This window comes from Cadophora gregata (assembly GCF_030347475.1).
Source record: "Cadophora gregata isolate MNR1 chromosome Unknown scaffold_1, whole genome shotgun sequence".
Classification (NCBI taxonomy): Eukaryota; Fungi; Ascomycota; class Leotiomycetes; order Helotiales; family Ploettnerulaceae; genus Cadophora; species Cadophora gregata.
In genome coordinates, this window is record NW_026695924.1 from 3,841,289 (window position 1) to 3,863,778 (window position 22,490).

General features: G+C 49.2%; 7 protein-coding genes across 8 annotated transcripts; all 7 read right to left on the bottom strand.

The window, feature by feature from the left end:
• Positions 1-109: 109 nt before the first annotated feature.
• Positions 110-1,929, bottom strand: ONS95_001242 (uncharacterized protein). 2 transcript variants are annotated; one of them, XM_058494427.1, is made up of 3 exons: positions 1,247-1,929; positions 626-1,196; positions 110-569 (listed from the first exon to the last, which is right to left on the bottom strand). In XM_058494427.1, exons 1-3 carry the CDS (start codon positions 1,543-1,545, stop codon positions 189-191), a joined length of 1,251 nt encoding a protein of 416 aa, XP_058364632.1. In that variant the 5' UTR covers positions 1,546-1,929; the 3' UTR covers positions 110-188. The 2 variants fall into 2 exon arrangements, with proteins under 2 accessions (XP_058364632.1, XP_058364633.1); XM_058494428.1 differs by having other exon boundaries at positions 626-1,929.
• A 309-nt stretch (positions 1,930-2,238) lies between these two features.
• On the bottom strand, positions 2,239-3,897 carry ONS95_001243 (uncharacterized protein; the record flags this gene model as incomplete). The annotated part of the gene is made up of 1 exon (XM_058494429.1): positions 2,239-3,897. One exon carries the CDS (start codon positions 3,895-3,897, stop codon positions 2,239-2,241), a length of 1,659 nt encoding a protein of 552 aa, XP_058364634.1.
• Positions 3,898-4,455: 558 nt separating this feature from the next.
• ONS95_001244 (uncharacterized protein) lies at positions 4,456-6,986 on the bottom strand (the record flags this gene model as incomplete). Its single annotated transcript, XM_058494430.1, has 3 exons — positions 4,456-4,601; positions 4,707-5,940; positions 5,985-6,986. The coding sequence occupies 3 exons, from the start codon at positions 6,984-6,986 to the stop codon at positions 4,456-4,458; spliced, it is 2,382 nt and encodes a 793-aa protein (XP_058364635.1).
• A 127-nt stretch (positions 6,987-7,113) lies between these two features.
• On the bottom strand, positions 7,114-8,979 carry ONS95_001245 (uncharacterized protein). The gene is made up of 4 exons (XM_058494431.1): positions 8,826-8,979; positions 8,384-8,768; positions 7,516-8,338; positions 7,114-7,458 (listed from the first exon to the last, which is right to left on the bottom strand). Exon 3 carries the CDS (start codon positions 8,308-8,310, stop codon positions 7,543-7,545), a length of 768 nt encoding a protein of 255 aa, XP_058364636.1. The 5' UTR covers positions 8,311-8,338; positions 8,384-8,768; positions 8,826-8,979; the 3' UTR covers positions 7,114-7,458; positions 7,516-7,542.
• A 545-nt stretch (positions 8,980-9,524) lies between these two features.
• On the bottom strand, positions 9,525-11,173 carry ONS95_001246 (uncharacterized protein; the record flags this gene model as incomplete). Its single annotated transcript, XM_058494432.1, has 2 exons — positions 9,525-10,646; positions 10,724-11,173. 2 exons carry the CDS (start codon positions 11,171-11,173, stop codon positions 9,525-9,527), a joined length of 1,572 nt encoding a protein of 523 aa, XP_058364637.1.
• Positions 11,174-12,285: 1,112 nt separating this feature from the next.
• ONS95_001247 (uncharacterized protein) lies at positions 12,286-17,224 on the bottom strand. The gene is made up of 4 exons (XM_058494433.1): positions 16,075-17,224; positions 14,815-16,020; positions 14,664-14,739; positions 12,286-14,123 (listed from the first exon to the last, which is right to left on the bottom strand). The coding sequence occupies exons 1-4, from the start codon at positions 16,169-16,171 to the stop codon at positions 13,019-13,021; spliced, it is 2,484 nt and encodes an 827-aa protein (XP_058364638.1). The 5' UTR covers positions 16,172-17,224; the 3' UTR covers positions 12,286-13,018.
• A 158-nt stretch (positions 17,225-17,382) lies between these two features.
• On the bottom strand, positions 17,383-22,448 carry ONS95_001248 (uncharacterized protein). The gene is made up of 5 exons (XM_058494434.1): positions 22,015-22,448; positions 21,873-21,963; positions 19,197-21,824; positions 18,515-19,147; positions 17,383-18,467 (listed from the first exon to the last, which is right to left on the bottom strand). Exons 1-5 carry the CDS (start codon positions 22,191-22,193, stop codon positions 17,835-17,837), a joined length of 4,164 nt encoding a protein of 1,387 aa, XP_058364639.1. The 5' UTR covers positions 22,194-22,448; the 3' UTR covers positions 17,383-17,834.
• Positions 22,449-22,490: the final 42 nt, after the last annotated feature.

Sequence of the window (22,490 nt, forward strand, 5' to 3'; positions counted from 1 at the left end):
GAGTCGCTTTAACCTCAATTTCACGTTAAGTCGTGGGCCACCAGATAAGGGTCCAGGTGGCATGGTAGTTGAGCTGACGGAAGCAGAGCGAACAGGTCCGACTAGTCCTCGGAGAACTAACAACAAACAAACACAAAACTTAGATGCCAGATAAATTATTATATACGAATCCAAATATCCAGACGGATTTACCAATACGTAGCATAACTACTCTTTCCCTTTACAACTTTCTCAAACTCCTTCGCGATAACCTGATCCGTCCGCTCACTCGGATGCAACTCGTCATACCACATGAAGTGGTCCAGGCTCAGACTGCTCGTGGTGCACTTCGATCCCGTCGCAACATCGCATAGATAATACTGGCCTTCGACGTTGGCAGGCGAAGACAGGTATTTCTTTGGGTTGTTGTAGATATCCGTCATAAGTCTGTGGACATCGAAGACTGCGATGGAGGCGCCTGGGTACCGTTTCGCGATTTTGATTTCGAAGGCTGCGCGGTAGTCGAAGATGGAGTTGACGAGGTTGGTGTACTCCTTCATTTTGTAGCTCACTTCAGTGATGTTTGCTGGCTGGGAATTTGTTAGCATATTGAAAATGCATGGGTGGAAAAGGGGAAGCGAAATACCTTGTCAGGCCAGTAATGGCTAGCTGCCAAACCTCCCTTTCCAGGTAAACCATACAAAGGCGACAGCTCAAGCGGAGCAGTGTTCATTAAGACAAAGTACCTCCCTCCATTCTTGTAGATCTCATCGAATCGGTCGAAAATGCAGTCAACATAATCTGGGATAGTCGTTCCCTGCAAGCTACTGTCTGTCAAGAAAGCCCCATTTCCAAGGTCGTTTGTTCCGATCCACATCGAGTAGACAGTATTATCCTCATATCGGTTCGGATACAGCGTATTCTTCTTAGTGGTGGCATTGACGAACTTCGTGTCCGCAATGAACGCATCAACCTCGTACACAACATCAGGAAACGGCCCAAATATCGAAGCGAGATATCGGAATATGATGTTGTTGTCGCAGACTGCTCCAGACACGGCATAGTTGTACAGCTTTGCTCCTGTGTAATTGGATACCCAGCGATCCCACGTGATGCCTCCGCCGGGTGTCGATGTGCTCGGGGGGAGTAAGAGCCCTGGTGGAGGTGCTGTGCCATTGTTGTTGATGAAATAGCCCAATCGACTTTCATCTGTGTAGCTGTACATGGATCAATTGAGTTCGTGCTTTTCGTTGCATTCGGTACTCACCTGTCCCCGAAAGCTACCAGATTGTCAAAGTATCTTATCCAAGAATGGGACTTGGAACCTCCCCCATGGTTGTTGTTTTCGGGAGCGGCAGAAACAACCGCACTCGCAGCAAGAAGACTTAAAGCTAGGAATTGCATCATTGAGTCCTCCCGAGTTTGTGGGAGGGGCGGATTGAAACAAAAAGCTTCGGAATGAGCAATTGGGCAGTGGACAACCAGACGGAAATATGAGAGCAGACACCTACAATATATCAAAATTCTTTGAAGAGGTATGACAGCACGATAAATGAAAATCACCATTCCGCAATGTTTATCCGGAGCATCATACTCCGCAGAAAGCCCCCTTGCGTACCGGATCAGAGGAGCTCATCCTTGCAGACTGTGACCCCGCCACCAGATCCTTGATTAAGGTACACGACCGAGATGCCACTAGACAATTCTGCATGGCATTGGACGAATAGTAATGATTCCAGTGAAGCTATCCAGATGAGGGGCAGCACCCGAGCGAAGCTTAATGAGATGGTGTCCGGGTTAAGAAATGGCTGAGCCGGGAATAGCTTCAGGGGAGGAGCGGAATTAACGAATGGAAGAGGACTTAGAGACAGGAAATATGGACCCGACGGGACGGCTTCTGTGTTGATGCTTTGATGGAATTTGGGGATTTCCGTTCAGGCTGATTTCGATGGATGTTCGGCAAAGTTTTGTAGATCTGCGGAGATGAGCCAAGTGGCAAACGTACTGCTGTCATGTGATTCTGGAATTGCACAACCTTCAACCAACGTGGTGGTGATGCTGTTTTTAACCGGAACATTGAAAACATCACATCCTCCTTTGAATCTGTTCCCTCGTCTGGATGGGCTCAACCAGACCTGGAGATTCCGACGTGGAATGGTAACGTGACATCCCACGAGAATCTTTCCACGCTACTCTTCTCACATCACATTCAGTTCATATTTGAAAAGCGATCGTGTATTGTAAGTCATATTCGAGAGTCTAATCGGCGATGTCCAAAACCTCCGTGGCTTGCACCAACTCACTCGCTGCCAACGCAGCCGCCTGCTCAGTACACTTCTCACAGCGACAAGGCATTCCAAACCAGCCCGTCAACTTCCTCCTGCGCTCTACAACTGGCATCTCATTCCCCACACTCCCAATATAACTAATACAAAGCTCCTCTCCCTTCTTACAGTCCCTTGTAGTAAACATCGTCACCTCACTACTCGCCGAGTCATGTCTCCAATCCACATTCGGACTACAGCTATGATTCAACATACTGTACAATCCACTGATACTCGTACCCGGCCAGTCTCCGAGCGTTTGTCCGTGTTTGTTGTTCTGGAGACGGCATTTCATGGTGTGGAGAACCCAGGTGTCGTAGAGGGGGTTGGTGAAAATGTTGATGGAGAATGTTTGCAGGATTGAGATGGGTGTTTGGATGTGGTCAGCGAAATTGAAGATGATGAGGTTGGGTTCTTTGAAATTGTACGCGGGTGTCAACCGGACCATGACTTGGCTCTTCAATGGATGATCGACATCCTCGGTGAGACTCAAGGCGATGACTCTCATCAGTAAGAGTGCATCGAGCGAGAAATCAGTCGTGGTAGTTGCTTTCCTTGCTGCTGTGTACAGGTATTCGAAATCCTTGCTGCAAATCGGATCGTGGAAAGTGGCCAGTGCGACATCTGCGCATTCTTGAGAGCAGTATAAGACAGAGCAACAAGTATTCCAGAAATTCTTGACTGGACACGCACAGCAGGTTGGACAACCACCAGGATCGGCATCAACGCCAACAGAACCTGCAGACATGCTGTCGATCAGCACAGTTTCTCCAGCTACGATATCTCTCGTTGCAATTGCGCCAATGCAATCATCCTCAGTCGTCTCTTGATCTCCATTCTCCCCAGTCGTGTTCCGAATCGTACTTCTCACCACCATACAATTCGTCGAAACCCTCTTGAAATCCTCCTCTATTCCCTCAAACACAGCCTCATCTCTAATCAAGAACTCCTCACCCATAAACGGATACGGCACCGGATAAACCCCACCATTCGCCAACGTCGTCTCCTTCTGCGCCTCCGTCATACTCCCACTCTCCACCCTCGCCGCTAGAATCTCCTCCCTCTGAGCATACCACGCATCCGAGTTCGCAACCTCACTAGGGAAGATCTCATCATCCGGAAACTTCTCCACCGCTTCACGACTCAAGCGCATATAGTCGCTACAGCAATTCGCCGCCATAAGTCCCTCCATCAGCTCCGTCCAGATCTGCAACTCCAGCCTCTTCAGCATCTCCGTGACTTTCTGAGCGAGCAATTCAGGCGTGGATACCGAATCAGCCCATCTCATCCAAGCTGGATCCGTCGTATGAAGCACATACGTCTTCTTCCGAAACGCTTTCCGGACTTCATCGCCAAGAACCGAAGGCGTTTCCAGCAATCCAGCTTCGACGAGCAGACGCGCTTTATACGTGTCGCCCAAGCTGAGTTCTGGAAACCCGAGTAGACGAAGACAGTTCCCGCGAGTCAGCCATAGTTCTGGGTCGTAAGGCAGAGTAGCGAGGAGCTTGGTAAGTCTGATAACTTCTGAGCTCTCTGCTGCGAATTGCTGTGTGGTGGTTAGTTGATTGGCATGCGTGAGAGGAAGGTGGTACATGGGCTACCTAGCGATCGTGCAGGGGAGAGTAGGAAGTACAAACTTCAGGGTCCAGTGGCAAGGGTGGGGAGATCTCGCAAGCTGAAGAAATCGTGTATTGTTCTGCTTTCCAGGGTGAGTCCATTTTGACTTTGAGTGTTCGACACCAAGTACGAAGACGGGATAGCTGCGATAAAATCGATACTTTTCCTCGAGGAATGTATCTTATAGGACCAATTTTCACGATTCTTTAGATGGGGCGGTCAGTTTTGGAAATTTTTGTGTGGATTTTATGAGATAAGGTTATGCAAGGATAGGACCGGAAGAGGAAAGTGGGGCGGTTTCCTTGCCAACCTAAGCGCTGAAAATAAACAATCTCGACTTGCGCAACTATTCATTCCTCCCAAGCAGGTTTGATACGCACGATCCATCTAGCCTAGAAACACCCACTCGTCACTGTACCGGGTAGACCCAGACATCTTGACGCAAGATAGCTGCCAAAGGGATGCAGCGGTGATAGACTCGTGGATTGTGTCACTCGAAGCACAACTGACATACAGACTCCTCGAGTACCCCTAATCATTCATCCCATGACATCCCTGGGAATGGTTCGGTACTCTTTCGAACTTCGGTCATATCCAGTCGATCGTACCATGAACCGTACCACTCAAGGAACTCGACGATACTGTCAAATAAATACACGGCGAAAACGCCAGTCTCAAACCCTGTGGGAGGTCGGATTAGTATTGTATTTACGAATATACTCAGAAAGAGTAGAGTTCCCCTGAATGGCAGAGGAAAGTCAAGCAGGAGAATTATGGGGCACTCACGATCGTCGAAGAACAATATTCGCCATTGCCAGCCATTTTCTTCTGTATACAGCTCGTGGTTTCTTTGAATGTCAGGAGCATTCTTCTCTGTCTTTTTGCAAAAAACATAATACGAAGTCCATATGCGTTCAAGAAGACCCATCACGTGGCTATTCCACGGGCATCTGGTTCTTCCTGCCTGAGTGTAGGTCAAAAGGTCGTATTTCTGGCCATCTGCCTCGAATGACTGGTTGCCATCCTCATCGCTCTGGAAGTACCAGGTGCCTTCATCTGGATTTTCATTGCATGGGACGCAGTAATTGCCCCGCGGAGTCCATCTTGGTAAGAATTCACATATGCTGGACTTGCGAAAGTCGGGATCTCGTACTCCTCGCGGGGCATATTTGACAAATGATATGAACTCATCGTTCATTCGCAGAGGCCCATCTTCTCCCATTCCTGCTTTCTTGTTGATCCATCGCTCCATCATTTCAATTTGGTCTCTATCCCACGGAGGAGTGAATTTAGCGTCTCCACAATCCATTCCATCTGAGAGTGGATGCTCCAGGAGCAGCAACTCGTCGATTGATGTCACGGCTGTTTCTTGGGCCCAGAAAGTTTCGTATATCCTGCTCGTTGAACGGTACACCACGTGAGCTTGGTTAGATCCAGGAGACGGCCACTCAGCTGCAGGATAGCCTTCAAACCAGAATCTTGACATTTTATCCAATTCATCTTTCTCAGTGGGAGGATTCAAGGACCTGATTTCTTCAACACGACCCATCAGAAACAGTTTGTTGCCTTCCCGCATCTTTCGCGGGAAGATTTCTAGCGCAGATTTGATAGTGGCGTCTTGTGAAGATGACATCTCTACCTCTGGCACTGTGAAATGAGCATCATGGTCCAAATCTAAATCCCGGGTATGACATGGGAAGAACATGTGGTCCAAATACTCAACGCTGTGGTCACGCTCTACATTAGATTCGTAGACGGAAAGCGGACGTACTGACACCTCCAATCTGATGCCGTTCCGGCGGTAAAGTGTACTGATTTGTTGCGGCGCATTCCAGGACTTATTCTTTCGCATGAACTCTTCCTCGTAAAACTTTACGTGGCGAAGGCCGGGAAAGTACTCAGATTTCCGTAGAGCCAGTTTCTCGATCCACTCACAGTTCTCATTAATCGGCTGCTTGGACGCAGTATCAGGGTCGTATGGATTATTGTCGACCACACTTGAATTTCCGGGGAATTTGACCTGCTTTGATTAGCAGATATCAATAAAAGTCGTCTTCAACATACGGTTAAGGATTCCAAGGACTTGGGAAGCAGTAAGTAAAAGTAATCTCGTGGAACAATTTCACTGAACCAGTTGTCATTGGGATTGCTAGAAAAGAGAAATCTTCTTTCAACGTCTAAGCATCTCAGATTTTTGAAGTCCACGAAGTCGAGACGCGCATAGGGATTAAGGTTGAGGTACGTAGAGTCGCCTTGAGGGCCAGTGTTTCCTCTGAGCTTAAGAGACTGTAAGGTGTCGAACAGCGGAGCAAGGAGTTGCCTCAATGGTATTTCCCCTTCTCCTCCTTCATTTCCATCCGCTCTGCCCGCTTTTAAGCTTAGGGACTTCAGGGTGTGACATCGCCTAAGGACAGATGCTGTGAAAGCGTCGTGCTGGACCAGAGATCCGAGTTCAAGGTGTTCCAAGGCTGGGAACGATGAGGTTTTGAGTTGAACGTCGACTGCTGGTAGTGGAGCAGATGGACTCTTGATTGATATGATCGATAGCTTTTTGAGTTTAGGTTGTTGTAATATGGCTAGAGCGTGTGATTTTGTGATACCATACGTGGACAGCGTCAACTCTTTCAAGGTCGAGGACAATGGCTGCCATTCTAGCGTCGGGGGACTGTTCAGTGAGCGGGATCTCTGTAGACTGCCAATCAAGTAGAAAGACTCAAGATTAGACAACATTCCCAAAATTCTCTGGAGGTTCATCGTCACATGCTCATCAGTATCTGTACGGCAGGCTGATTCAATAGTGACAGATCGAACAATTCCTGCAAGCTGGGGGAATTCAACGAGAGTTCTGGAGAAGCATTCGATATTCTTGCGAATGGATGTAGCGACGAGAGAACCGTTTGCCGCACGATAACTTCCTGAAAAGACGACTGCATGATAAAGCAAGCCGCTCACCTTCCTGTTGTGGGCCTTGTTGACACGCGCAAGAGCGCAGCGATCGCGCTGCGTGATGTCGTTGTAATTGACAATCATCCTGACCAGCTCGAAAGGCAGTCCAGGGAGTTCCATGGTTGCTGCGAGTTGATATTGTAGCAAGGGCGATGTGGCCATTCGAAGTGGTTTTGTGTTCGACGAAGAACCCGTCAAGAATAGATAGTAAACCCTTCTCGAGTAATTGCCTTCTTTGGGCATTAGCGTCACTTGCTCTACGGCCATCAAGAATGGCTTGCTTCATGAGTCATGGTCTCAATTGAATATACAGAACACAATCCGTACTACGAGTGCTATTCACAGATCCGCAGGCCTCTACTGCTCAGGACTCCCCAAAAAGAGAACGTGTGCAACATGGAATATGTCCCCCACCGACTCCCGTTATCACTGCTATCGAAAATCCCTGATATTATCATAAAACCTTTCCACATGAGGTTCCCTATTCCCAAACGGAGGCAGTGCCTTTTAGGTGCCCAGTGCAGTTCTTGCAAAGGGCCCCGCCCAAGAAAGCCCCGAACTTGCCCTACCAGATCACAACGTGAAGGAGTTCCTTTAGCTACCCATTATCATCTGAACTATAGACGGCGTTCGAAAGAGAAGAACCCACAAGCAAGCCAACCCCCATACTCATGTATCATGTTGTATACAAATAACGAGTAGGAGCATCAAAATTTCGGCGAATGAAGTTTTCACATCCTCCATCTCCAAGAAGTAGCATACCATCCTTTACAATGTCCTTAGCCAAGCCCGAAAGATCTCTTTCTCCTATCGCAGGAACAGACGCCGTCCAACAAGGTACAACCTCCGGATCATACTCAGGCCACGGAATCTCCTTGGTCCTGCGCACATGCCTCCCATCCTTTCTCTGGCCATGTGCAAGCCGCCAGTTGAAAGCCTTGACCAGCTCCTCAACGACAGAAGCCAGTATGGCATAGCGAACAGGATCTGGGTCACAAGGGTCAGGTATTGAACCCAAAGACCATTTTCGGCTTTGCTGTTTCCACATGTACTCGCACTCGAGGCGGAGCAAGACGAATTCTTGGGTCATGAGTATCTCGTAGAGACGGTAGATAGCTCGGAGAGGGGTATCGCGTATCGTCCAGATTGGGATATACCTCAAGTCGAAGAGATCAGGGTGATAGCAATCAAAAAGGGCTTCGTTCGCAGCAATATCTTGAGGTGCAAGCGGCTTTGGTAACGGATAGTCATACGACCAGTTCCATGATGGTGCTCGTAGGTTGATCGTAAATAGTTTTAGCAGTGCCAAGAACGGGTGATTGTGGTTGTGCCGGAGTCGCACAATACTATGTCGGAGACTCAATGGTGTATGTAGACATCGGATCTTGGAACGAAATCGCATCCACCAGGTAATTTTGAACTTAGGCTGGGGTCTTGGTGGCATATTTTGGTATCTAAGCCGTGTTGGGGCACTTTGGGAGTTAGTAGTACAGGTTACGCGGGGTACATGTCGTCACCTTCACAAGTCAAAGCACAGTTGGACAATTGTAGTAGCCTGAGAACCGGTCGCAGAGGTATGAGAGACTTTGTACGCGCCAGGCAAGTCCGAGCGTGAGAATTCCTCTGCCCGTTTGGTACCGGGGTGGCTTTTTCTGGAAAGGTCGAACGGAACAGCTAGCTGTCTTGAGGAAGAAATATCATCAAAATATTTGAGTCATGAAATCAGCAGATTTGAGACTGGTCGCCCCCTTTGCGTAGACTGCTTAACCTCGTGAATTTGGAAAGACTGGCGAAGGTGGGCAATTCTGCAGCATTGAACTGCTCAATGGTGGACAACGCCTGGGTATGTCAATCAAAGCCTACACCGGAGAATATTTGTGACGTGGCAATTGACCTCTGCAGCTGCCCCCCTGTTCAGCATGGGAAGAATAAGGCAATGGCTTGAGAAATCATACTTACTTGCGATGCTGAATAGGCGATGTTGCCTGCTTGGCACGTCGAATGAGGATGCTAAGAGCGGATACCAACGAAAGCTCGATAGGTCGGAATATGCACGCACATCTTCTTGGGGCGATGTGCATTGCATATTGAGAATCCAGGCAGAGCTCAGCCTGTCCACTGGCTGATATATAAAAAAACACAACTCCCCATACTATATGGCCTACCTACTCGGCCATTTGACTCTGAATCGAATATCTTGGGTTCTTCAACTTAGCCCAATTTCATCATCCAAAGTCAGTATATTTGTATATTTGTCTCGATATTGCTTCGGCAACCATCCAAGAAGCTTATCAGTTGTATTTAGCGGGGTGACCTTGTCAGCCGTAACACACGACAGCTCCAAAAGAAGAGGACCGGCAAGCTCAAGCTATCAAAATGGACGACGATCAAGCGAGAAAGGAAGCTGAGGACCGCGCCGCTAGAAACGCGGTTACGGCGGGCCTGACAGACCAGAAAACTATGAATCAATTGTCATCTTCCGGAAAAGAGGCGAAGGAGAAGAGAGCAGAAGCCAGGGCGAAGCGGGAAGAGGCTGCGAGGATCAAGGCGCAAGAGGAAGCAAGTGGGAAAGGCACTGGTAGTGGATAAGCCAGACCCGAGAACATTACAACCCAATGTGACAGTGGATGCAATTAGTCTTTATCAAGAGTCAACATGTCATCTACACTCCTTTACCGCAGGAGTTTCAAATACCCTGCGGAGCTGATCGTCGTACACCTCCTTGTCCTTGATCTTAGCTGCTATGATTTCACGCCAATCAACACTCCAATATGGAGCCAAGGTTCTTTCAAACTCCAGCATGCTCTTATCATCGACCTCCATGAACCTCGGCTGAATATGCTGGAGAAATATGTTATACAATCCTTTGGGGTTGTCCAAGGCATGAAAGAACCAGAAGTTTCCAGTTGTCCAGCCTCGTCTCATGATGCGTGTGCGAAATGAGGCATCGCCATTCACGTGAGCGTACGATTTTTCTTCGTTTTCAAAAGCATCAACAAACTCCCCATGTACACTGCTGTAGGCGTCGAGGTGCTCTCCCTTGGTTAGTTGGTCCACCCCTCGACCAGTCAACCAAGATGGTGGGTGTAGCATCTCAAGTGGCCTTGAGCACGCCCACTCGAGGTCAATCAAACATTTAACGTTCCAGTCGTCGTCAACAAATATGTTGCTCTGGTGAAGGTCTGTGAGTGTAAGTACAAAAGGCCCATGTCGAAGATCGCGGTTTGCGAAGTGAGGGATGAGGGCTCGCATTGCAGTCAACGCCGACAGCTGTGCTTGCCCATCAAATTTTTCAAGTATAGAATTAGGCTGGTTTCGTATTCGACTGTCATGGCACAGCAAAAGATCAAGTAGGTAGCTATCTGTAGTAGAATACGTCAGGCTTCTGTCGATGTTGGTTGGAATTCCCTCGTTCTCTAGATGTTGTAGACGAAGTGTTAGAGGGCGATTAGACAGACATAGAACGCCATATTCGTCTATCGTTAGAGAACCTATGCGTGGTAGAGGTGACTGCGCCAAAGAAAGAATGATTCGAGATAAGCCGCTGAATAGATTAGACCTTCGTTCTCTGTCGTGGCGTAGCTCGTCCCAAGATTCAGAAAGCATCTTTCCACGCGTGGCTTCGATGTAGTCGATGACTAGATACCCCGTCTTCAGGGCTCGTACACGTTGACGTCTGATATATCGACAAGGGACCGGATATCCTAATAGGGATAGAGCAGTCCGGCGAAGGTACCACATTAACCGCGTGTGAAAGGGAGGAGCATCAGGAGTCGTATACTAAAGGATTTATCAGAGAAAAGTCAGTATATGTCTGAAAGGGACCCATCGACACCTCCATTGAGTGGTGTACATACGCTCTGGCCGTCGGGAAGCCCAAACCCCCACAAGTGAGGGATTGGAACACCAGGACAATTTTCTTGGATCCAGATAAAGGTAGCAGCTTCAGAACGGATCTTCTCTTCCGCATTACCTGGGTGTTGTAATTCTCCCACCTTGTATGGCAGTGGAAACCTGATGATCACCCGCTTGCTGCGAACTTTGGCCCCGTGGACATGGACTGGGATGCAAACATTGAAGCTCCCAGCCATCCAATCTTTGACCTCTCCTATTTGACACAGACCTCTTCCATTCAGACCAAGATGGTCCGACACAATATCTTCGATTTCGCTGCGATGCTTCCAGAGGTAGACAAAGAAATCGAATCGTTTTTGGGGGTACGCTAGCGCTTGGAGCATGTTATCATCGTCGTCCAAGGCCGACTCCACGGTCATCTCGCCATGTAGAAGTGGAAGGGTTTTCGGCATCGTTGGGACCCGGGGTCGGTTGGCTCATTACGTACAGAGAGTACAAAGTCATGAGGAAGGTAAAGGAAGGAAGGATATCACTGTGGAAAGTTACCAAACCCTCTCGCGCCAGGGGTAAAACAACTTGAGGATGTGTACCTATGTAAGCTTGGCCGAGGCGTTCGTTTCTCCAAGCACATTCGTGGCCTAAGGCTGCCACCCCGCTAGCAACAGTTGTCTTAAATATGGCGTTGGGATGCGGATAGGCCTGTACCATACGAATACATATAGAGTACAGAATAAACATTTATCGCTATCTATTGCAGGAGGATTTCTGGGTCATAGTACCTACTACAGGTCAGAGTACATTTACTATCCCTTAAGCTGCCATTAACTCCGTAACACACTTTGTACAGCGCGGTGCTGAAGCGAGGTGCTAAAGTTCTCCAGGTTCTCTGTACTACAGGGCACGTGCGCTAACCTCAGCCCTGTAGAAAGTGTGTGTTCTGAACAGCGGCTTAAGGACTGCAACGTCCCTAAGTCTTTCATTGTTATGGAGATTCTTGCATACCTAGGCCTAGGGAAAAACTAATTCGTTCGAGAAATAGTTCTATAAATGATATCAAACCCGAGGATCAAATTTAGAAAGATACTTCAGATTCTAGGAATCTCGCCCCTTTCCAAGTAGCACAAGCAGAGGTTTGTTTTTGTATGGGTAATACTTGCAACGGTTGTACTAGCATATTGAAGCTAAAAAGTACTTATTATACTTTAATCCTTGACAGTGCATAGTGTTAGTTGTTCCTCAACCTACAAGAAAGTATTAAGGTCTTTATCTCCATATCGTTTCCCCCTTCTTCATTCCCTCCCTCTCTTTACAATCAAGCATTGCCCGTCTCTCAAGAGAAAAGTTCCGCATAAAAGCTATTCGTACATAGCTACATATGTATGCGAGCCCCCTCAAAACTAATCACCTCACTCTGCTTCACTTCACTTCCTACCCACCTTCACACACACCAAAACACAACAACAACACGTAATTTCACAGCACCAAACCCTTGGAAATCCGGATTCTAGATTCTAGATTCTAGATTCTAGATTCTCAAAATGTAAGATGGCACACTCCGCTCAACTCGATTCGATTCGATTCGATTCGATTCGATTCAACTCGACTCACTCGGTTCGATTCACACACAGCACAGCACAGCACAGTACAGTACCGCGTTCAAGAGCTGGGTAGGATAGGAGTATCTCCCTTCTCCCTCCCATCTTCCATCTTCTCATCTTCTTATCTCCCCATCTCGCTCCAACTCCACCTCCACCTCCACTGCTATGACATATATACGGTACCAGCCTTTCGCCCCCAGCGCCGCGCCCAAGACAAAAAAAATACAAACCAGACCAACCCACCTGAAACAAAAGAAATCAAGCCAGATTGATCCAGAAAAAAGGCACACAGGAGACCAGACTAAAGTAACAAACAACGCCTTGCAATAATGCATGTTTGCATACCATCTGTAAGTATGTATCATTCAGTCACTTGCTCTCTCGCTCGCATGCACGCTGAGTTTTTATCATGTATAGTAAATGATCCACAATCACAAAGTCGCTCGCTCTTCATTGGTATTCGTTTCGCTCACTCGCATACTAACTCGCTATGCGCTATCCGCTATCCGCTATGCGCTGCTCCAGACAAAAAATACCCATAACCCAAACGTGTTGCATCTCAACGCTGCATATAAAATGCAAACACCAAAGCCCCACAAACGCGGCCGAGCTGAGCTCACAGCCCTAGCATCAAGCTGTTCGCTGATCCAAACCCTCTTCGCCCAATCGACCAACCAACCAACCAACCACCCAACCACCTCAATGCGTCTTCTTCCTCGGCCTAGGCCTATCACTACTCTGCGGCGGTGGTACCCCCTCCCTCTCCTCCCTGCTCCTCATCCTCTCCCGCATAACCACAAACGCCTTAACGACCAACTCATGCATCTCCTGCATCTCGCCCCATCGCTTCAGCACAGCCTGATCCTCCTTCAATCCCAGCCGATAGATCTCAGTACCACTTCGATCCGTCCACCGCTTATCCTTGAGGTTGTCGTTCTGGCGACGACGTGCGACCATGTGGAGGAGGTACTTGCTGTTGAAGATGTCCCATTCGCCCATGTATTTTGCGTAGCGCTTGAGGTAGTCTTCGTAGGATGCTCGGCTGGGACGCTCGTACTCTGTATCACCGACGGGTAGATCAGGTGCTTGGGGTGGCGTAGGGAGAGCGAGAGTGGACATCAAATCTTGGATTTTGAGATCGTCGAAGTTGACTTTGAGGCCTTCGGTGTCCGTTGGTGATTGAGATACCGAGGCTGCTCGCTTCTGAGTTTCGGTGTTGACTTTTAAGTGGCCGTTGGGAGTAGTGGCGTATTGAGGGACTGTGTTAGTGGTGGGCGGTGTATCTACATCCATAGGCTCCGGGCTCGAGGGCATAGAATACATGGGTTTTCGACCAGTGAAGAGTGGCTTCTCATCAGAAGTCTCGCTATCGTCCACAACCGCAGCAGTACCCATAGTTGGTCGAATGGTAGGTCCAGTCCGCTTTCTGCTTGGTGTCGTAGCTGTACGAGGCGGAGGGGGCATATTTGTTGGCATGAATGTCTGCGGCTTGAAGGTCTCATTCCATTCCTCAGCTGAAAACTTCGTTCCGCCTGGCGATTCCATTGGTGTTTCTGGCTCAACTCGAGGTTGTGCAAATTTGGGATCAACAGGCCGAATTTTGACAGGTGATCTTCCTCTTGGTCGGGAAGTCGACTGAGTCCGTGTCTTGACTTCCGGCTTGAAATAATCAGCCCCGGCTTCAAACTTGCCATCCCAGTCTTCCGGTGTGAACTTGGTGCTGATATTCTCGGCACTGTTGCTAAAACCATTCGATGGATGTCTCGTTCGATTGAACGTCTCATCGTTGATATTGAAGGAGAAACTAGAAGATCGATCAGGGTAATTAGCTTTATTCTTAGTTTTCTTTAATTCTTCCCAATAACGGTGAGAACGCTCGTAATCAAAGGGGTGAACAGTATGAAGATGCTTGACCGGTCGGGGTCTCTTCGACGGGCTCGTCGATGTTGAAAACTCCCTATACTCGGTCCAAGCAGAAGTAGAATGCTTCAGAGATGGATAATGAGGATCCATCCATCTCTGGCTGCCGGTTCCGAAGCGTGGAGCTTCGGCTGAACCAGAGTTGGAGTCAGACTTCCTGCCACCAGAACCCTTATTTATGAGGAGCTGGTCGACTATATTCCGCTGAAACCCCTCAAAAGCATTGAGAGACTGCGCAGAATCTGTGAATCCACTGGGAGGTGTCACAGGTCTTGAATTTGTAAAGTTCTTGGAGGGTACTCGCTTCGGTGCGTTTGCCTCGCCAGAACGGGTGGTTTCCGAGACTGTCGGAAGCTTGACGGAGAAGTTTGGTACTCGCTGCCGGTCGGAGCTGACTAAATTCGAAAAACTTGAATATGCATACATTGACTCTCCATTTGGTTGAGCGGTTTGCGATTGTGACTGGGTTTGAGGCTGGGCGGACTGGGGAGCTTGACCATCTATATTGCCGTCAGAACGACGTTCTTTTGTACGATTGGCCTTCTGAGGACCGCTAAAGGGGTCGTTTTGCTTACTCGTATCAGGCTGCTTAGGAGCACTGGATCCTTGTGGGGTGCTTTGGGCAGCCCCATTGGCTGCGCCATTTGCTTTTCCATTTGAAGCACCATTGGTTCGTGGTACCCGAGAACGAGGATTCATCTGCACAAAGCCATCGGAACTAGATTCCTCACTCGAAGGATCGAGATTGATAGTCTCTGAAAAGGTTGACTTGTGTGTTCTAGGAGAAGTTCGTTGAGCGAATGAACGAGCTCGTTGTGGCGAATTTAAGTTGGAATCTGATCCAGTGCGAGGAATATGCCCATCGTCGAATCTGTCGTGACGCTCCCGAGTGCTTTTGGATCCGTTGATATTAGTACTTTCGAAAGGATTGAACTTTTCTCCTCCATGAGTTGCATATGGTGTGCTAATGCGAGGTTCGTGAACCATTGGCTTATCTTGGAATTGCCGCAATGGATTGGGGATTGGTTTGGAAGTCTGTGGACGTTCTCTCATAGATGGCTCTCTTTGGAATTGCTCTCGTGGTGGCTCTCGAGGCGGAACTTCAGGAGGAGCCGTTGGCTTGTTGCGCTCTGTAAAGTACGCTCCCATGGGAGCAGGTGGCTCATCTCCTCCGCCTGGTGTGGCTGGCATAAACCCCTTCCGACTTGCATTATTTGTACTCTGACTTCTCCTCGGGCTATTAGCTTCTCTGAACTCGTCGAACGCAGGACCAGGCCGCGGTGGCGGGGCATGTTTCTTCGCATTGCTCTCCTCTCGCCCTGACTGCGGTGTACCTCTTGGTGGAGGCTGTGGTGCCCTCCAAGTCTTGCCAGGTCCCGGTCCTCCATCTCCCGGCGTTGGTTTCTGATGCCTAACCTTCTCCCATGCCTCGTATGTATCTTTCCTAGCTTGGGGGCCCTCTTGTGATGCTTGGTATGCTGAAGGATTCGGTGTGGCGAATTTCTCGTATCGTCTCGCACCAGTCGAAGGAGGAGGTGGTCTCTGTCGAGCAGTAGGAGCTTTTGGCGGGGGTGGATATTGCGAAGCTGTTTGTGACCAAGGATTCCCTCTCACGCCAGATGACATTCCCCCATATCTTGAGCCACCTCTAATTCTATTCGCATCGTATTTTGCTCGTTCTTGGGTATCAATCAGGACCTCGTGTGCCGACTGGATTTTCTGGAACTTCGCTGTGACTTCATTTTCTCTGCCAGGGTTGCGGTCAGGGTGGTAGGTGAGAGCTGACGAAGTATGCTGTTAGTTATATGCCTCCCTCTACCTGCGAGCAAACCTACCTAGCTTCTTGAACTGCTTCTTTATCTCGCTGACGTCTGCCCCAGGAGCTATCTCTAGATCACCATAGTAATCTCTTGTGAAATCCGCCTTCACCATTGTGGGCTCTGCAACTTGAAGTGAACTGCAGACCAGAAGTGAACTTGAGCAACTTTGAAACAAAGAAAGCTCATGAACAGGTGCTAATGACTGCTAGCAGTCGCAGGGCAGTAGTCTAAATCGTACGCGGTTCGTCGTCCTCGTCAATAGCGCCGGTTGTACAGAAGCTCTGTGGGATGTAGCTGAAGGTGTAGAGAAAGCCAAAAGAATATTGTCCAGCTAGCCCTGTCGATAGCAAAAGGTTACAAAGAGGGAAGGCAGGTAAGGCAGGGCAAGGAAGAAACGAGTGTTCGCTTGGCGGGCGGAAGTCTGCTTTCAGTCTGAGCGCAAAGAGACAAGCAGCATGGGAGACTAGTATGAGCGGGTACAGTCAAAGGCGAAAAGCGAGGGGATTCGAAGTGCAATTCTCTTTTCGCGTCGTTCTCGCAGTCCGGTGGTGGCTGACGGCAGACGTACGAAGTAGTGTGGTGGGATGTGACGATATTGGTGGGGAAAGAATCTGGAGTGCGTCTGTTGCCTTGTGAAACCAGCAGCAATCGAAGTCGTAGTCGTAGTCGAAGGCACTGGTAGCCAAATAATCTGCGAGTTGCTTGTCCTGCCTCTGTCGAAGTCTTGCTATGCCCTGTCCTGTCCTGTCCTGTCCTGTCCTGCGAAATAATCAATATCGACGCGGTCAGTCAGGTCGAGTGCAAGTTCAGGGCCGTGGTAGTGGTCGGTGCATCTAAGAAACAAAATCCCGCGCGCCTTTCACCACACTGAGCTGCGCTGCACTGCACTGCACTGCACTTCAGGGCTTAGCGAAGATGTCAACGCAGATATGACATCAGCGACAAGGCTTGTGAATAGCCTCAGAGTGCGCTTTGTTGTTGCATTCGACTTTGTCGCAATACGCGGGCACAGGTTGATAAACAGGTCAAGTGGTCTGCTGCGCTCCTCGTCTTGCATGTGCTCTAGACGTCTGGACGTGTCGTATTGCTGCTGAGTTGTCAGCCGGAGATCAGTGTCCAGGTTCATTGTACTTTAGCTTGGGCAGCAATCCCTGCTGCTTTAAGGTAGGTACAGTAGGTACTTAGGTAGGTAAATTTAGGTTGTTGAGCTTATCGATAGATGCACGTGATGGATCACGAGTCAAGAAAGCTGCAATTGTCCAGGGACTTATTTTAGGCTGTGTTGCTATCTTCAACACAAAGCCAATTTATAAGACTGCGTAGGAGTCATTGTATGAGGAAAATACTTATTTTAAAAATCAGTATCTATTTCACAGCCACGTACGAGAGCTCCTCTGCAAGTTGATGGGAGCAAAGAGTCCGCTACCTAGCTTGGCCGAATAATGCACTTCACGGCAAGTGGCTGGAATGCCATCCAGCACATGCACCAAAAGCAAGCAGAGACAAGCATTATGGAACAAAGAATCGTTTCATATTCATTACTCCAATCTCCAATGATAATAGCCCCAATTCACAGACTGCCATACCATACTCCATAAACACCACCACTTTTGCGATAATCACCAGCAACGGCCATTCATCCTGCGTTCCCTCATCTCATGTCAAAAATATACAGACTCCCAAAGGATACATCCATGTATCAAATCAACATCCTACCCCGGATTCCGGTCATCACTCTAGCAACCAACCAATGACCCCTTCCCAAAATAATATCCTTAAACCATCGAGTCATAAGTCCATCCTCCTTGTCTCCTCAATTTATCTCGAGCCTCAATGTCCTTCCGAATCTCATCTTCTGTCAATCTGTCTTGACCCGACCAGTTGGCACTTGATGTCCTGGCTCGGAATTTATGGAAGCGATCCTTGCTTTTGCTGAACACTTCTTCCATGTTCAGTGCTCCTGGCAGACCAAAAATACTTGAAGGATCGAGATTTTCCTGGTTAATAAGTCTCTCGCGCAACGCAGGTGATTCAGTCCAAGCAGAAGGGACAAAGTCCCCTCCGCCTCCATCAGAGTCTTCATCTTCTGAATCGGTGTGGATCTCAGGAAGCTCAATATTCTCGCCATTCTGGTACTTTGGCGACGACTTGGCTGCTGACTTGGCTGCCGATTTACTAGCCGCATGTGACTGACCAGGACGAGCTGGAGTCTTGTGAGACTGGGAATTGGCATGACTTGAACTGGACGCAAATGCAATTGGAGCCTTGGACACCTGAGCCATATCCATAGGATGCGCTGGCTTTGACTGATTCATTTGGTGCTGAGAAATAAGCGTCGAGCGTTGAAGTGTTGTTGGCGGTGGTGCATTAGCATAACCGCTTGGGAACAATGACTTAGTTGGGGCATCCTTAAACATATTAGTATTGCAAACGTCGTGGCTCGAAAGTCACTTACCTTCTGGCGGACGCTTGACTGTCGAATTGGAGGGGCAATCATCTTTGGTTGGTTCTCCGTCAAGTCGTCATCATCATCAAACTCCTCAGTCATTCTGGGTCGCTTGCATTGCTGCTCGTGATAGGATGGCCCATTACGTTGAAGGGTAGGTCGAGAATGATAGTCATCAGTATCTTGTTGGAGTGGTCGCTTTGGCGGAGCTTTAGTGCTGTTGTGCAATGTTGAGTTTGCGGAACGTCCCATGTCCTCTTGCGAACGCTGAGTCCCGGCGTTCACGCGAGGGGCTTTCGATTGGCCAAGCTCACTGCGTTGTTGGGGAACCGGAGGTAAGGCCTTATCCATAGCTCGAGCAAGGTCGCCACTGGGCTGAGGGCGGATTGCTGGCGGTGGAGCTCGGGTCTCCTTTGCCTTCTCCATTTCCAGTCTTCTCTTTTCAATCGCTTGCCGTGAAGCTGTCTTCTTAGCATCGGCGATTGCGTTGGCTCTCTCACGCTCCTTTTGGATCTCACGCTGCCTCTCAGCATCTTCTCGACGCTGTTGTTCTTCCTTGCGCCGTTCCTCCTCCTTGATGGCAGCTCGTTGTCGCTCAACCTCTTGCTTAGCCTCACGCTTCCTTTGTGCAACAAGCTCATCCTATGGATATCAGTGGGGTTCATTTTTGGGAAGAATGTAGACTGCGTACCTGTTCCTTCTTTCTCGCCGCTGCCTCCAAGGCTTTAGAAGCCGCCGACTTAAAGCTATTTGTCGACGTCTTGTTGCTTTGGATAGAGCTGGTACTTGCCTTGTGTCTCAAACTCTGAGAAGGCGCGGTTTGCTGCGAAGATGCCAGTGAATCCTGAAGTGAGGCTGCGAGTGTGGAATTGGATGGGTGGTGATGGTGGCCTCGCTGCGAGCCAGTGTCAACTCTGATAACAGTTGGCTTGCCCTTCGTGGCTGGCTCCTTTGCAGCGGGCTTCATGGGTCGCTTCACTCCGGGTCTGCCGATCTGGGACTTTGGTCGAGGAATAGCCGGAGGCGGCATAGCGTGAGAAGCTTGAGATTCTGTCATCTCTACATCCCTACCAGCCAGCTCGTCAGTGCTTGCGGCGGCAGCAGCAATTCCTTCGGCTTCCAGTTGGGCTTTAGTCTTGCGAGGGCTTGTTCGAGTGGCAGGTCGTGGGAGCTCAACCTGGCTGGCCTTTGCCTGCTTCTCCTGCTCTTTCCTGGCTGCGATCTCCTTCTGCATAGCTGCAACTCGCTCTTGTTCCATGTGGAAAACTCGAGCGTCTTCTCTAACCTTCATACGAGCCTTCTCGAGTTGATCATTCATCTTTTGGGCATCTTTCATCTCTTTTGCTTCCCTAGCTTCATCTTCTTTTCTCTTCTCTTCCCGTTCGGTCGAAGCACGAGTTTTTCGAGCACTCGCCTTTGGAGGACTAGCTGGCATTTGTAAAGATTGTTGACTGCTCATGTAGTTGTTCTCGAGATTTGGATAGACAGGATTTCTGTTGTTTGACTGAGACAAGACATCTTCCAACGAAGGGTTATCTTTCATGCCAATTCGAGAGGAGGGTGGAGAGAGTGCCGCAGATTTGGCTTCGGCGCTCACAGCGGCACTGCTAGCAAACAAACCCCTTGAAGTCTTCAGAATCGAGGAGAATTTGTCCTTAGCAGCCTTCAAGGGACTGCCCTTGTAGCTTCGTGAAGGTGATTTCGGGGGTGGTGTCGTTCGGCCTTCATCAATTGTATGGATAGATGGTGTAGGATTTGAGACCGAAATTGTCTTTTTCAGACCAGGAGAGTCTCCCGCCTTCCTCGGTGATCGCAAGACAGAAGTTGAAACTGACTTCATGTGACCAAGTGTACTCGTGGTTCGTTCTGGAATGATAGGTTCTCGAATGGGCGATGGGTTCCGTTGCTGGTTGCCTCGTTTGGGGATGCTGAACTGTTCTCCACCGACACTGTCTTTTGAATGGATCTGCTCCATCACATCTGTTGTATGGCTTTTGGTGATGGGAGGCCTGGGGCTGAGAATCGAGGGCTCAGCTGCAGCTTGTGGAGGAGGCCCAATCCAGCTATCATCTTCATCGTCGGGGAATGCTCCAGGGAGACGAGATTTCCGTTCTGGCGACTTTTGGCGCTCTGGTGATTTTTGCCTTGAGTCCTGGACTGTTGGACCTTGCATGACTTGGGTGGCCTGTGATTGTGCCATACTGCTGCTGGCAAAGGATTTTGATGGCCGAACATTGGACTGGGACTGCCCAAGCTTGCTGATTTGGTCTTGCAGTCTCTGAGTTGAAGTTTTGTTGTGTAGACGTGACATCTTGGTATCGGTATCATCCTTGGTTGGCTCGTCCACATCCATCTCATCATCACCGTCTTCGTCATCGCGTCTGGCATTGCCCAAGCTCTTCCCACCTGTTTGCCTGCCATAGTAGCTGGTTCTTGATTGTTCCAAATGGCTAGTACGCGAAACACGGTTTCCGATACTCTTCTTGGTTGTTAATGGTTCCCGAGCCGGCAAGGAGGCGAAATTGAGACTGCTTTTCCGAACAATTGGTCTTAGGGGACTGGATCCATCTGACGGCGAGTGAACGCTTGGTGAATGTGCGTCATCCATTTGCACATCCTCCTCCAGCACTTCTTCTTCAGCCTCCTCGGCCACAAGCTGTACATTTTTTGTTGGCGATAATTTGGCTGGCAGTTGTCTAAGCGGGGAAGACTTCGGAGGCGACCTCTTCGCAGGTGATACAGGTCCCTGGTGTCGCAATTCTATTGGTGACTCGAGGACAGGGTATGAGGGTTGCTCAGATTCTTGATGGACATGTTTCTCCTCCTCAACTACTTTCTCGACCTCTGCCTCGACCGCTTCTGTCGCGTTACGCGTCTGCTCTTCCCTGGCAGACTGGAATGATCCTTCAGTAGTGCGGCGTTCTTCAGGCTCTTCAGTATCACGACCCAGAATCACAACATTCTCATCAGAATCGGAATCTGATTCTGGATACTCTGGGGATGCAACAGGTGAAGGTGGAGGAGCAGGTTTCGCGGGGGAGACTCGAGGTGTCTGATGGACGAAAAATGGATCGTTTGGCTGGGTAGGCTGGGTCGCGTCATCTGCTTGACTGCCATGATAGCCCGAGTCGAAGGTGTTATGAATAGGTTTATGGGGTGATTTATGTTGTGCCTTGGACGTGCTTGGAAGAACCTGCTCGTCCTGATCCATAGGATCATCTTCAGCAACTCGGAATGTAGAGACTGGTCGTTCGAAGTGTATTTGTTTAAATGGACTCGCTCGTGCTTGGGGCGTGGCAGAGAAAACATCGGTCAATGGCTGTATTCTATTTAGTGGATATCTTCAATTCGCGAACATCCCACTTACTGCACGCGCTTCAAGAGGATTGCCCTTCCGCACAGTTCTTGGAGTCTTCCCTCTTAATTTTCCAGGTGTCTTGAATATTTCTGCCACGTTACTGCGCAGCAATAGTCAGTACGGGCGATGCTTTGCAAATATGTTTACCTACACCTGGTTCTTGCTGAAGATCTCCGCCATATGCTCATTCAACCAGTCCACCTCATTTCTCGCGGAGAACGTGAACTCCTCCGTCTCCGCCTCTGCGATCTGAAGCGCAGATGATCGCTCTTCAGCTACCCATGGTGCTGAACCGACCTGCAGTCGCGGATTTGGTCGAATGGCGGCCATGATCTCGAATCAAAACAATGCGCGTCGAGGGCGTGGGAATCAACACGGTCGACCAGAGAATTTCGTGTTCGTGATCATAAAAGCATTTCGTGTAAATCTGGAGCTATAGCATTAGTTGCGAAGTCGTGGATCGTTGTTGTCGTGGTTGGGCGAAGCTGGCAAGTTGTTGAGCTTGGTGGAGTTTCGATTCATTGTTTTGGTCGAGCTTCTAGTTCCCTGCTCCCGTGGCGCGACTCTTCACGTGATGATGGTGCCAAGTCTTGATCGACGCTAAGGGGAATATGGCCGGAAACAACC